Raw genomic sequence first — 13,855 nt, 5'->3', positions numbered from 1 at the left:
ATTATTTGGAACGTCGTCCGATCTATCAGCTACAGCTTGCCGTGGTCGGGCTGGTCTTTTTGAGCCAGGTAAAGCTTTGATGCCAATAAATGACGAGCTAGAACTCTTCTCTGACGATTTTACTGCAGACGTTATTGCCTCGTGATAAGCCACAAATCCAAAGCCACCCCCGAAGCTGTCCTCTGCAATGGCACCTGTGCCTGGAATGGACTACAGTCTTCATGACCAAATCCTACGCCGATCAGCGGCGAATTACCTAGACTGGCCTCTGTGGGCTCAGATATTACTGGTGGTGCTGGTAGTTACGGTCTGGATTCCGGCATACTTTACCGTCCAACTATTCATGGAATGCTCTTGCTTCAAGCGCCGTAGGAGAGGAGAGACAGGTTGAAAAGGGCATACACATCTCTACATCGTCACGAACTGGGGTCGGGGTCCGGCACATTGTGAATCTATGGGGGCTGTATGTCTGCTCGTGCAATATGAGGCTGACACATATGAGATGCATGGATGGATCAGTTAGGAGGCTCGGAGTGCGCACTGTGCAAGATGATTGCTTCGGTCATTACACATTGGCCGTAGGCCCGTGTCTTGTACAATTAACGTGCTATTGCTTGAGGACGACGGCCACTAGTAATACACATTCTATCCCGTACCAAGCGAGAACGAGTAAGGCTGGCGGAGAGCCTGCAAGTAGTCAGGCTGGTGTCCCGGATTATCTCTTGATATCCCCGTGTTCTTCGGCCCTTCTTTTCTCCGGAGTTGTTCCGAACATACAAAAAGCGCATCGTCACCAACACTTAGTCCGCAGCTCCTCCTATGTACTAGACAGCGCCTTTCCAGATAACGGATCTGTATTGTTTGTACCTGATCTGCATCAGTCACCACTCGAGGTGTAATCTGACCCTCAGTCGCTTCTTGAAGGGCGCGCCCGCCAGTGACATAGACCACATTGATGCGGTTGTTGTCCCACAGCTAGGTACATACAACCATACCAAGACTGCCACAAAGTTACGACGATTGCTCCACGACACGAGCGCTCTCTATAACGGAAGTCGACGAGAATCGGATCTGAAAAACCGATCAAGAAGAGCCGGCTACTTCGACTCGAAGCGTTCCATGTGGATGACGTTTACTGGCTCCAGCGGGCTCGAAGTTTTTCTTAGCTGTCTAGAAATCTGTCTATATCTTGGACGGAGTTTGCAGTCCTCACAGAATATCAAGCGGTAAAGCAGATTTGCCCCAGAAGCGGAACACTTTTTGAGGAGCACCTGTCGTCGTTGTCGACCGTGCGCCATCTCGGGGGGTGGCGACGATCCTCCTGCTTACAATGTCCCACTCGAAGCGCAACACGTCTTTGGCCTTCTTCACCTCTCACGAACGCTCTCTCCTGCGCTCAAGCTGGGGGACTCAAACAACCCGACTTACACGCGACTCGTTTCTGCCCTTTGGATATTGCCGCCTGTGTCTGGGCTATGCCAAGGTTCCCGTGGCTTGCTGTGGGGGAAACAACAACAATCTAAAGGTCCATCTCTTTTGCAGGGAATGTGCGCTGAACGATCTCATGGCGCAGAGAAAGGAGATTAAACGGCTGGAGAAGGAAGCTGAAATGAGGGAGAGGGAGGAGCGCGAGGAGAGAGCGAGAGAGGAAGAAGAGAAGAGAAAAAGGGAGTTGGAAGTGTTTGAGAGGACCGCAATGGGTTTTGCGGACGATGGGATTGAGATGATAGGAAGGAAGAGGAAGAGGGAAGCCGAGGAGTTGCATGCCCGTCTGTCAGAAACACAGAGTAATGGCGAGCAAGGCAGCGAAAGGAACAAGAAGCCAAAATCCTCCGAAGCGAGTTTCTGGATCCCAGGCTCCGACAGCCTCTCCGGATCCACAGCTACAGCGTCAAAATCTAAACAGCCAAAGCTCCATCCACTGTGTCCCGCATCGACACCGGAGGACAAACACAACTACTCGCTGAAATCGCTCATCACGGTCAATTTTGCAGAGATCGAGCCAGAAAAGGGCGCGGGTGCGGATGAGCCAACGAGGCTCTGTCCAAGCTGCAAGAAGGCCCTGACTAACACCTCGAAACCGATGTTGGGAACGGCAGAAGGGTGCGGGCACGTCGTCTGCGGCGCCTGCGCTGACTTGTTTCTGGTGGGCACCGCATCCAAAGGTGTGTCGTCGAAGGCAGGTAAAGGAACCAATGCCAGGATTCTCTGCTATGTCTGCGAAACAGATCTGAGCGGCCCGGCACCCGAAGCCGCTGGAGACAACGACGACAAGGAGAACAAGGACAAGAAGCAGAAACAGAAGCCGGCCAAGGACAATAGTCGCAAGGTCGGCAGGTTGGTCGAAATTAGTTGCGAAGGTACAGGCTTCGCTGGCGGAGGGTCGAATGTGGCGAAGCGGGAAGGTGTAGCATTTCAGTGCTGAGGGCTGAAAATGGCCGGCCAAAGGATTCAGTCTCGGTCATGCATAGACATCCCTCAGCGCTTCCTGAGATGACCCCAGATAGTATATAGTAAGTCTTATTGAGCCTTGTGACCGGTTCAACCACCACAGCATGTATCGGTAGTGAGAAGGTATGTACGGCTGCTGGACGCGGATAAACCCAATCTTCCGCCCCGAGGAACGGCTAAGCATCAGCCTTATTCGCGATGCACATGTGCAACTGCGCTTCAGAAATCTGGACCCTACGGCATTCGACAACCACCACACTTGCCACCGCTCCCAATCCTCTCTGTCCCCCTGGCATTTCTGCCTCACAACATCGCCGTACAGCCGAGCAGATACTGAAATGGGTGCTCGTCTGGAAATTGGAGGACGAATTACAACATCACAAGAGCCCGACTGATCGAGGTCGGGCGGGCCGCGCGGGCGACTCCTAATCTCCCTCCTCCTTTCTCTAACCACGAAGACGTCACAGACAACGAACCGTCACCGCCGACAAAATGCAGGGTTTCAATATGGGCCGCTACGTCCCTCCGGACCTGGAGGGCGTGGTTTCGTTCAACACGGCGTCCGGCAAGGGCCACGCGCTGGGCTCGCGCGCCCGCAAGCTCAAGACCGAAGGCATCCTGACCGTCCGCTTCGAATGCCCGTTCGCCATCTGGTGCACGCACTGCCGGCCCGAGCAGCTGATCGGCCAGGGCGTGCGGTTCAACGCCGAGAAGAAGAAGGTGGGCAACTACTTCTCCACGCCCGTGTGGAGTTTCCGCTTCAAGCACGCCGCCTGCGGAGGCTGGCTGGAGGTGCGGACCGATCCCAAGAACGCCGAGTACGTGGTCGTCGAGGGCGGGCGGAGGAGAGACACGGGCGCCGACAAGGTCCTCGACGGCGAGATCCGCATCGCTGGTGGTGCTGTGAGCGAGGAGGACAAGGCTCGGCTGGAGCGCGACGGCGCGTTCGGCACGCTGGAGAAAAAGATCCAAGACAAGAGCCTGTTCGATTCGCAGAAGGAGAGGCTCGAGAGCCTCCTGAAGGCCAGCGACCGTGACTGGGCCGACCCGTACGAGCGGAGTCGGCGCCTCCGCGCCGAGTTTCGCGTGGGCCGGCGGAAAAGACAGGCCGACGAGAAATCCGGAGAGGCCTTGAAGGACAAGTTTGGACTGGAGCTGGATGTGGTGGGTGAAAGTGCCGAGGATGGCGAGAGGGCCAAGTTTGTCGACTTTGGCGAGCATCCCGACCTGGCTTCGTCGTTCTCGGCGACGACGACTAGCTCCAAGACCACGCCCATGTTTCACAGCCCTCGCGACAATGGAAACCTGACCTCTTCGGCAACTACATCCTCCAAATCCTCCTCTCGGTCCAAGTCGAGCACCACGGCGAAGCAGGACCAGAGGAAGGAGATCCTTCAGAGCACACTACGCAGTAATACGAGGATGACGTCCGATCCTTTTTTACGGGAGCAAGATGTCTGGCAGCCGAGAGTCAAACGCAAAAGGGCGGATGAAGGGGACGCAGAAAGGCATCATCGCCATCCAGAAATTAAAGAAACGAAGACGACGAAAGTGGAAACAAACAGCACGGCGTTGGTGGTGGGCTATGATTCTGATTCATCGTGATACCCCTGCCCCTCCATGCATGCAGTACTTCCTCTGGGGTTTCAATAGGTAATCTCCAGGGGGTTTACGTCTGGGGTGTTCATATTCATAATTCATACATTTCACAAGAGAAAAGAAGTCGTGTCTCGCATTTCCTTGGTACAGCGCTTAACTTTTACCCTTTGGGCACTTGCTGGGTCGTCTTCGTCTCCGTCTCCTTCAATGCTTGCAGGGGTCGTCTCTGTGCTGCAGCGAAGCCACCACGAGGAGGGGGCGGCGGAGGTGCTCGACCAGCCCAAGGGGCCTGCGTGACACCATTGACAAAGCCCGCTGGCGTGGCCGAGGGTTTCGAGGCCCAGGGCGCGGCTGTTGACCCCATCGGAGGACCACCCGGCCTCATTGCACTGGGCGCATTGGTATCTGTTGGGTTTCGGAGAGGTTGGCTCGCAGCGTGTGTCGAGGGTGGTGGTGGTTTAGCCTCGGGATCCTTCTCCCACTTGAACAGGGAACCGAACGGGAAATGCTGGACGACGGGGAACTTGGAAAGGACTTCTGCATTGTACATCTTGATCATGCCCTTGTTGATCTTGCCCCAGCCGTCCTTGATGCCGGATATGTCGAAAAGCATGGGGCTGTGCTCCCAGAAAGGGCCTCTTTTGACGTCGTAGATGAAGGCGATGGCCGAAAAGTACATGTTTGAGTCCTTCTCCTTCTCGACGAGGTTGAGTTTAGTCACTGCGGACGCATCGGGAGCACTGGGTAGCGAGCCTTCAGTAGGCGTGTCGTCGCTTTCGGCAATAGGAGGACACAGTTGGGCAGAACCAAAAATGTACGGGAGGAATGAATTGTCGTCTAGGCCCCAGACCCCGTGAGACCCGGCCGGCTCCAGAGTGTATGTCTTGATGAGTTTCCTGATGAGGACGAGGTACAACTCGAAGACACCGAGGACGATTCCTCGCTCTTCCACACCCGGTTCGCGCTCGGCGAAGAAACTCAGCTTCCATAGGCAAGCCAGGAAGGCAAGAAAGCTGAGCTCGTGGCCCGTTCCGTAGTCCAACCGCTGAGAACTTCCGAGGCTCCCTAAGAGGTATGACGAGAGCTCTTCATGCGCTGGGCCGAGTTCTTCTGGCAGATGCTGGGCCAATAAGTCGCCAACCTCTCCTTCGACGATCTTGTACCACTTGCGGAAGCTGACGTTGCCAAATCGCCTAGGACCGGTATCGGGAGGAACAGCATCGACTAGATCTATTAGGTGGTCTAACAGAGTGCGCAGTCGAGAGATAGCTTCTGAGAACACGACCTCCTCTGAGTTTAACCGCCAGACCGAGACTGTGTCCTTTCCTCCCGTCTGAACTTTGCGTGGTAAAACAGATCTGTTGAGCTGAAGCATGAATATCATGATGTCCCGATACGCGAGAGACATTAGGAAGAAGGATACATCAGGACCATCGAATATCTTTTTCACTGGCTTCTCGAATCGATGTTCTTTCACGTCCGCAATCTTCGCGAGCAGGGGAAAGTTCGCCATGACCGCTGTTTGGGGTTTCCTTGCGATCCGCCCAGTCTGGTTATATCTGAGAACGGATGGAGATGGCCGTGGCAAGTTGTATGTGAAGTCGAATTATCCTGCAAAACGAGGATAATGAATCCAGTTGTTGGTGGATGTGATGATACAATGTTGGTGATGTCTGTGCTTGGCTTGTCGACAAGGCTGAGGTTCGATTATATAATCTCAGCCTCGTGGCCACGTCGCCTGCGCAACCGATGGATCGCGGGGCGCAACACGTTGAACTTTAAACCTCCCAAGTTCAGCGCTGGCACCAACGCTTTGAACTCCATGACAGAAATACCTATGATACTTCCAAATTGTGTTCTCGCTCCTGGGTCGGCCGTCGATGCAGCGCTCTACGCGCAGATCTGCTGTTCGCGATGCGCTCGAGTGGGAGGCAGACGACGTGACGGCCATTCTCAACGAAGAGGCAGCCCACTCGATGCAAAGCTCTCCTAGGAAGCGGAAGAGCGAATCTCGTGGCGCGTCCGATGCGTTAACCCCCCCGAGAAAGCGCAGCCGGATCGAACAACCTGTCCCGTCTACCTCTGATGTGGTTGTGGCAACGACTACAAGCCCCTCCCGACGCAGATCCGGAAGACTACAGGCGCGGAAATCCCTCTCAGCACCTACCTTTCTCAATAGACGCGACCTGTTCGAGATCCCTGACGACGCGGAAACGAACTCTAGGAAAATGGCGCTGCTAGGACCGTCAAAGAAGCTCAGGGCGCTCAATCAACGACCGCAAGACACCGCATCGCCTTTCAAAGGCAAGGGCGTATTAGAAACCAGGACAAATGCGCTGGTAAACTTGGACGATTCGCCTAGAAAGCGGCCTGTAAGGAGGAGGATTGAGAGGATTGGTCGGTCTCTTCACAAACCCCAACGTGCTAGCAAGCTGAAGGAAGCGACTACAATTACTGATCGCGAGCCTTTTGACGGTGAGGATCTTTTCGAAGCCTCTCGAAGAGAAGGGCAAGACCAAGCTCCACCAGAACAAGAGCGAGAACTTTCAGAAGAAGCTCCAACAAATGAGGTGGTTCAAAATCGGCCTTCTAAAGGGTCATACCGGCCCAAAATACAACAGCCTGCACGTCAGCCTGCTGGATCTGGGACGGATGCAGGCCTCGAGATTGGACGGAATCCACCACCCGGTGGTGGATCATCTAACCCACTCGTTGAAATTGCAAAGCAAGCCCTGGCTGAGGCAATACTCGAGCCTCATATCCTTGTTGAGGCGGTCGAAGCAGACCATGGAGGCACAATAGGCAATGCTGACCAAGGACAAGAGTCTGCCGAACCTACCACGCAACAGAGTCGGCGCCCACGAACTCAGGCTGACCGCGATGCTGCAGAACAGACTGTGGCAGAGGCTGAAGCTAAACGAGAACGGTTGGTTAAGGCGGCATTGTCAGGGATCGAGATAGCAGTGCAAATCCATGGCTGCATGGACGCTTGGACGGAGTCCCTAGTCGCAGCCGCTGAAGTCATCGAGAGCCGCGCCTGCTCTGAACCAGAGTCGACCGAAGGCAAAGCATGCGCGCGTGAGTTCACAAAGCTTGCATCTATCTACAAGGCGGTCCGTCGTGGATGCCCCGGATCTCCTCGAGGACTGGAACGTGAAAAACGGGAGACGCTGGGCCTGTTGAGGCGACGATGCAAACATATCTGTGACTACCACTATCAACCAGACATGCGTTTCGACCCCAAGCGGAAAAGAATGGTTCGTGACTTATATGAGCACTTGATACCTACGTCGTTGGACCTGGCCAAGCGGGCCCTCAGGGCTTTATTTCAGAACGATGAGCTCAGCGTTCCAGCGTTGAGAGAACTCTGCCAGCTCCTGAACATCACATCCAAACTGGTGAGAAGCGCCCAGGCTTGGAGTCCGAGACCTGTGCTAGAAAATGCGGTCAAAAGCAAGACACATTCCAACATCAAGGTCCACGTTTTAAACATCGTGGAGAACTATCGTCGCGCTGTTGACGAGGATGACCGCAAGAGATTTCTTGACGAGCTTGAACGTCAACAGAAGCAAAACCTGGAAAAACAGAAGGCTGAGTACCGGCGGAGCATAGAAGCGGCGTTGGCAAAACATCGACAATATCACTATTCCCATGATGGTGTGGCGCGTCCGAATGAGTCAGTTCCCAGCTCACAATGCCAGCTCATCGACATTGACGATATATCTGTTGGCGAGGAATATGTCCTGCCAGCGTCTAGCCGCAGACAAGACACTGGGTCTTTCAACGGCACGGCTGCGCGTGTCAGGCCGAGGATGAGACGAGAACCCACGGAAGAGATTCCCCCTCCAGATGATACGGGATGGAATGAATGTGAGTTGATCATGCTCGTCAACGCCTTGCAAGAGTACACCGGAGAGTCAAGATGGGAAAATATCATCGACGCTTACGGTGGGCCTGGAGGTAGGCTGGAGAAATACGACATGGATCAGCTGATGGCGAAAGCCCGATGGGTAAAGCAGACCATGGCGAGACAGTTGGAAGATGAGCTGGATGAGTCCTGGGACTGGTTGAGGAGTGTTCCTGGTTGATGTATAAAGGCGTGGGCTGTTTGTTTTGCTTCGTTCTGGATAGCTTTGGCTGCATGATACCCCTTTATTTGATGCGCATGTCAGAGATACTGAATGATGGCACCTAGGAACCGGCTCTCTGGTTCCCGAATGTCCTGGTCGAGCCAGCAGCCGTGTCACTTCCACCTCCTTTGAAAGTAGTCTTGATCGTATCGGTCATGGGTGAGACGGCGGCGCGCAGGTGTCTCAAAGCCGAGAACGAGGACGGGAGCAGGCTGAAACCACTAATCTCGGGGAATCAGTGAGGGAGGAGGAACTGGCGAGAGACTCGTCTGTGATAGAGAAGTTAGCCTCGTGATGCTGTCGCTGGTGGTGGGGGCGTGCATCTTCGCTTCTTCGCTTTTTGTTCGCTTCTTTCGAGTGGCTCGTCCTTAAGACTTTTCCCACGCAGCCAAAAAGAAACGCGTCGCGGTGACTTCGCCCAATCGGTCGCACGCCAGCAGGTCTGAGACTAGGCTGATTGATATTCTCTCCTTCCTCTCCCTTCCCGATCGATTCCTGCTTCTGGTCCCATCTGTCTTTCTCTTGCTCTGCGGTTGAATTTGTGAAAAGTCCTGCCCCAAACCTGCACTGCAGCCATGGACAAAAAGGATGAAACCGCGACGCTCAAGCCAAAGGCGACCAATCCTCCATCGCGGCCAGTGGCCAGGACTCCAGCTTCCCGATTGTCTACCACGGGCAGACCGGCCGCTACCTCTACCTCTACTTCCTCCGCTACCAGGCCTGCCGTTGGAAGTTCATTGAACAAGCCGCCGGCCAGACCGACCGCGACCAGTACGACCGCCCGAAAGACCCCTAGCACAGCCTCGACCTCGTCAATTGTAACACACAAGAAAAGAGAATCAGAGACGTCGGTGGACGAGAAGCCTTCTGGCGACGAGAAGAGCAAAGATGGCATATCTGCAAGACCAAAGAGGATGTCGTTGGCAGCCTCCACGACTTCTGATCGAGGCCCTACCTCCAGGTCACTTGCTCCCACCCCTGCTCGACGCACATCAACGCAGGCTGCAACTACATCGGCACAACAGTCCAGCAGCAGTCCAATTGCTGCTAGAAAGGTAGCTGCCACTCCGACCTCGACCCGCACCTCGTTGTCGACTCCGTCTACCGCACGCGCAAGACCTCTCACCTCCTCAAGAAGTGTCGGGACCGGTGCTCTTGCTGATAAGAAGCGCCTGAGCACGATTCCCGCCTCTCCCGCAGTCAAGGCTGGAATAGAAGAGGCGGAAGATAACAAGGAAAATGCTACATCGGCCCCAGACAACAACGCCACAATCGGTATCGCTCGTCCGCCATTGGGGTCGAGGAAATCTACGAGGTCGCTCTTGATAGAGCAGCGGATCAGAGAGTTTGAGCTCGTGAACAGCATGTTGAGGGCAGCTATGACGGCGGATGGCGCCGATGAACAAGAACAGCAGTCAATGGATGACGAGGCTGCAAGCAAAATCGCAAAATTGAAGTCGGACCTTGCCAAGGTTAGGGCGTTTGAACGTACTCACGGCCGAGTTCCAACGGCCGCAGAGTTGGAGGAGGTTCAATCGGTGATTGAAGAAACGCCCTCTGAGTCGGCGGTCGAAGTAGACAAACTTCAGCTGGAAGAGCCTGGCGCTCAACTACAGGACGAGAACAGCAGTCTGCAGGTCGCGGCTTTACAGGCCGAGCTAGCGGAACTGAAGGCCAAACTCGAAGACTTCAGCAAGACTGCGGAGGAAGAGAGCGTGCGTGTGCTAGGGGTCACCGACGCGATGCAAAAGGAACACGCCGCCAAGATTGAGCAACTTTCATCGCTGCACGAGACTCAAATCTCGGGAATGGAGCGTGCACATCAAGAAAAGCTGCAAGAGCTTTCTCAAGGGCACGATACCAAAACCGAACAGCTCACTCTGGAACTGGCTCTTGCTCAGAAGGAGATTGATCAGTCCAAGTCGGAGCTAGAGGAACTTCGAAGTGCGGCTGCTGAACACACGTCGACGAGGGATAGCAATGCACAACTAGAAAAGGAGATGGAGACCCGAATTGCCACCCTCGAAGCCGAGTACCAAGCGCGGCTTGCCGAAAGCCAGGACAAGCTTGAGGAGGCACGTACAGAGATCGCAAGCAAACAAAAAGACATCGCTGGTCAACAGGAGGAACTAGCTAAAGTCGCCGGAGAAATTTCCCGGCAAAACGATGTCATTCAATCTTTGGAAAGTCAAGTGCTCGAATTCCAACAAGCAAAAGACAACGAAAGCAACGCGCAAGCAGCGCTGGTGCGTGAGCTGGAGGACCAGATCAAAGCTCTACAGCAAGAAAAGGCCGATACGAATGCCGCGGCCGCATCATCCCTTGCTGCCGCCGAGAAAGCCCATGCAGCGGAAATGGACACCATCAAGCGACAATTGAGCGACGCCCAAGAAGAATTGAAGACAATACAGGGTGCGCAAGACAGCGAATTGCAAAAAGTGTTGAAGAAGGCTGAAGCTGACCTGGCCGCCATCAACGACGAGCTTGAGACAAGTAGGGCTTCGCATTCAAATAGAGTTCAGGATCTCGAATCTGAATTGCAAAAGGCCAGGGAAGATGCGGAGGCGAAGAGAGCAGACCATGAAGGGGCTCTCGCGGCGTTGCAACGTCAAGTAGACGCCGCGAAAACCGCCCTCGACGAGGTTACCGCGGATCATGAGAAGATCTTGAAGGACCGCGAGTCCCAAGGCGAGTCTGCGCGAGAGGAAATTGCTGCGGTGAAATCTGCTCACGAGAAGGAACTTGAACTCGCTGTGTCCGCATCGCAGACGAAACACGAGAAAGAAGTCGCGAAACTGAAATCCGCTCACGCTGAGCAGATTCAACAACTTGAGCAAAAGCTCCACGACTCGCAAAAGGAGGCATCAACCCTCAAGCAAACCCATTCATCCCAGATCAAGCAGCTGGAGGACCAGATGAACACGTCTCTCAAGGATTTGGAAACCATTGAAGCTGGTCATCTGCAGCAACTCGACCGTGTGAAGTCTGAGGCATCGGAGTCTCAGCAGAAAGCTGTCGAAGAGGCCGAGAAGATTCACATTGAAAGAGTAAGGAATCTCGAGCAACAACTCAATACTGTGGAGGCCGAATTGGCAGAGGCAAGATCGATCCATTCGGAGCAGATAGCAGAGATGGAGCAGCAGAGAGCTAATGAGCGGGAAGTGGCGCTGGACGCGTTGAAAGAGTCGCACGCCACTGCGGTCAAGGATCTAGAGGACCAGCTCAAGTCCATGCAAGAGTCCATGGAAACAGTCCGAGCCGAGCACGCCAAACAGCTCAGTGAGTTGGAAGAGCAGATCTCCGCCCGTCATGCTGAGACAATGGCCTCTCTCAAAGCGGAGCACGCACAGCAACTTCAGGATATGGAGATCAAAGCGAAATCTCATCACGAGGAGGCGCTGGATGATTTGCGATCGAGCCTCGCTGAAGAGAAGCGCCAGTTGGAGTCGCAGATCAGATCTCTCCAACAAGAACTCGAGGGTAACCGATTCCAAACACAGATGGTGAAATCCATTCTAGAAAATACCGAAAAAGAGGCCAAGGAAAAGGAGGAGGAACTCAATGAAGCTCTCGAGAAACTGCAAGCAGACATGTCGACCTCGGTCCTCAAACTTGCACGAATGAGTGAAATTCAAATGCAACACGATCAAGTCTTGGAAACGAAGAAGGCCTTGGAGGCCAAAATCGAGGAGGACATGGAGGCCCTACGCGCAGAACATGAAAAAGCCCTCGGCGAGCTAGAGAAGACGCTACGGGGACAACATGAGCAAGACATTGAGCGGATTCGCGCAGAGCACACCAAGTCTATTGAGTCGAGTCAAGCCGCGAATTTGTCTCAGTTGGCAGAAGTCCAAAAACGGATGAAGCAAGAACACGACGACCAATTAGACGAGATCATGAAAACCTTGGAGAGTCAGTGGAAGAGCCAGGTTGACCAACTTGAGGAGCAATGTGCGGCCGCTAGTGCCCGCCTTGCGGAAGCCGAGAAACAACACGAGGAAGCCTTGCGAAAGATCAAGTCGGAGCACGAAGCCGCACTGACGCAACTGCAAGCGGAGCTACAGGGGGCGCGCAGTGCCGCGGAGTCGAGCCAGTCTTCATCTGCGCAGCTGGACGAACTTCGAACTCAACTTGCAGAAGCACAAGAACAGGCCAGAGAAGTCGAGAAGAAGCACCACGAAGCCATGGTTCTAGCACTCGAAGAACGCGAAACGGCTCTAGCAGCCATGAAGCAAGAGCTTCTCAGTGCCCAGGAGGCAGCGGCGCAGCGACCTGATCCAGCCCAGCTTGAGGCACTGAACGAGAAGTACCTGGATGCTCAAAAGGAGCTTCAGGCGCTGCAAGAGAAGCACGACCTTGCGATCCGCGAGGCCAAGGCGGAATACGACACTCAACTCGAGAAAGTCCTTACTGAGCTGAATGACGCCAAACTGGCGGACAAGGGAAGTTCGGAATCCGAGGACGTCAACACTATCAAAGCGAGTCTCGATGAAGCAAAGAAGATGATCGCGTCCCTTGAGGCCGAGCTGGAAGGGGCAATGCTTGAGATCGACACCCAACGCAACCTTGCCGAAAGCGCCCAGAAGGAAGTGCAGCGATTCAAGACTGAGGCCACTGTGCTTCAGAGCCCAAAGTCCGCCGGGAAGTCTGTGAATCCCCTCTCACCTGCCTCTCCCAAACAAGGTCTGGAGTCTAGTCGATGGGCTAGCCCTGCAGACGCAGCTTCTACAGACGCGGCAGCGAGCGCCATGGCTAACGAGACCACACCTCTAGCAGGGCAAGAAGAAGTATCAGCACTACCATCAACATCAAACGAGAAAAGCCGTAATGTTGCAGGCCAACTGGCCGGCATTCAGGAGCAAATCAAGCAATTGGACGATCTGAGCGAGGACTTTCTCGAGGAGCATCAGAAGATGGCGGGGATTTTGAGCCGTGTCGATGACGAGACTCTGAGCGCGACGGCGACGACCGATGTTGAAAAGGACGACGACGAGGATTTAGATTAGTGGTCTTCACCGGGCGGAGTCCGGATGTGATGGAATAATTGAGGACATGTATGGGATGTCTTTTGAGGCGGTCAGCCTGTTGTCAGTCTCACGCGGGCCGGGAACGAGGTATTGGACTTTGAGGAGAAAGAAGAAGGGTGTTTTGATTCTGTTTGGGATGACGAGTTATCAGCGAGCCCGTTGTTCCTGTCCCTGTCATGTGGTGTGGTGTTTGTTGTCGATGGGATTTTCTTCCATGTTGTTGAGCGACTCTGCCAGCTCAGCCAGCGCCTCTCCCCCCTAATGTGTTGTGTTGTGATTGCTTGTATGTATCTTTTTTATTTTTGACTTGATTGTATTCATGATTTTCCATTCATTGACTCGTTCATTCATTCATTCCCGCTTTGTCTTTTTTTTTTTTTTTTTTTTTTTTTTTTTTTTTTTTTTTTTTTCAGGCAGGGGGACAAGCCGGACAAAAAAGACCAAATAGTCCCCAGGGAGGGGGTGTTTTATCCTGTAACCCGGGATAAGAACACAAAAATTACATACACAAAAAACAAACCCAAAAAAAAAAACAACCCCACACCCCATACACCATAACCACAACCCGACATAAGAACAAAAAACAGAAGAAAAAAACACAAAACAAACCAACCCGAGAGGCAGCGAGGAGGCAATAGAAAGCACAAC

At 53.9% G+C, this 13,855-nt stretch overlaps 5 protein-coding genes across 5 annotated transcripts; 4 read left to right on the top strand and 1 right to left on the bottom strand.

Moving 5' to 3' along the window:
• Window positions 1–1,330: 1,330 nt before the first annotated feature.
• AYO21_10912 (hypothetical protein) lies at window positions 1,331–2,425 on the top strand (the record flags this gene model as incomplete). The annotated part of the gene is made up of 1 exon (XM_022660817.1): window positions 1,331–2,425. One exon carries the CDS (start codon window positions 1,331–1,333, stop codon window positions 2,423–2,425), a length of 1,095 nt encoding a protein of 364 aa, XP_022506860.1.
• A 533-nt stretch (window positions 2,426–2,958) lies between these two features.
• AYO21_10911 (hypothetical protein) lies at window positions 2,959–4,056 on the top strand (the record flags this gene model as incomplete). Its single annotated transcript, XM_022660816.1, has 1 exon — window positions 2,959–4,056. The coding sequence occupies one exon, from the start codon at window positions 2,959–2,961 to the stop codon at window positions 4,054–4,056; it is 1,098 nt and encodes a 365-aa protein (XP_022506859.1).
• Window positions 4,057–4,210: 154 nt separating this feature from the next.
• AYO21_10910 (hypothetical protein) lies at window positions 4,211–5,563 on the bottom strand (the record flags this gene model as incomplete). Its single annotated transcript, XM_022660815.1, has 1 exon — window positions 4,211–5,563. The coding sequence occupies one exon, from the start codon at window positions 5,561–5,563 to the stop codon at window positions 4,211–4,213; it is 1,353 nt and encodes a 450-aa protein (XP_022506858.1).
• A 367-nt stretch (window positions 5,564–5,930) lies between these two features.
• Window positions 5,931–8,138, top strand: AYO21_10909 (hypothetical protein; the record flags this gene model as incomplete). The annotated part of the gene is made up of 1 exon (XM_022660814.1): window positions 5,931–8,138. One exon carries the CDS (start codon window positions 5,931–5,933, stop codon window positions 8,136–8,138), a length of 2,208 nt encoding a protein of 735 aa, XP_022506857.1.
• A 617-nt stretch (window positions 8,139–8,755) lies between these two features.
• AYO21_10908 (hypothetical protein) lies at window positions 8,756–13,186 on the top strand (the record flags this gene model as incomplete). Its single annotated transcript, XM_022660813.1, has 1 exon — window positions 8,756–13,186. The coding sequence occupies one exon, from the start codon at window positions 8,756–8,758 to the stop codon at window positions 13,184–13,186; it is 4,431 nt and encodes a 1,476-aa protein (XP_022506856.1).
• Window positions 13,187–13,855: the final 669 nt, after the last annotated feature.

Source organism: Fonsecaea monophora (assembly GCF_001642475.1).
Source record: "Fonsecaea monophora strain CBS 269.37 chromosome Unknown Scaff136, whole genome shotgun sequence".
Classification (NCBI taxonomy): Eukaryota; Fungi; Ascomycota; class Eurotiomycetes; order Chaetothyriales; family Herpotrichiellaceae; genus Fonsecaea; species Fonsecaea monophora.
This window is presented reverse-complemented; position numbering and strand designations above follow the sequence as displayed.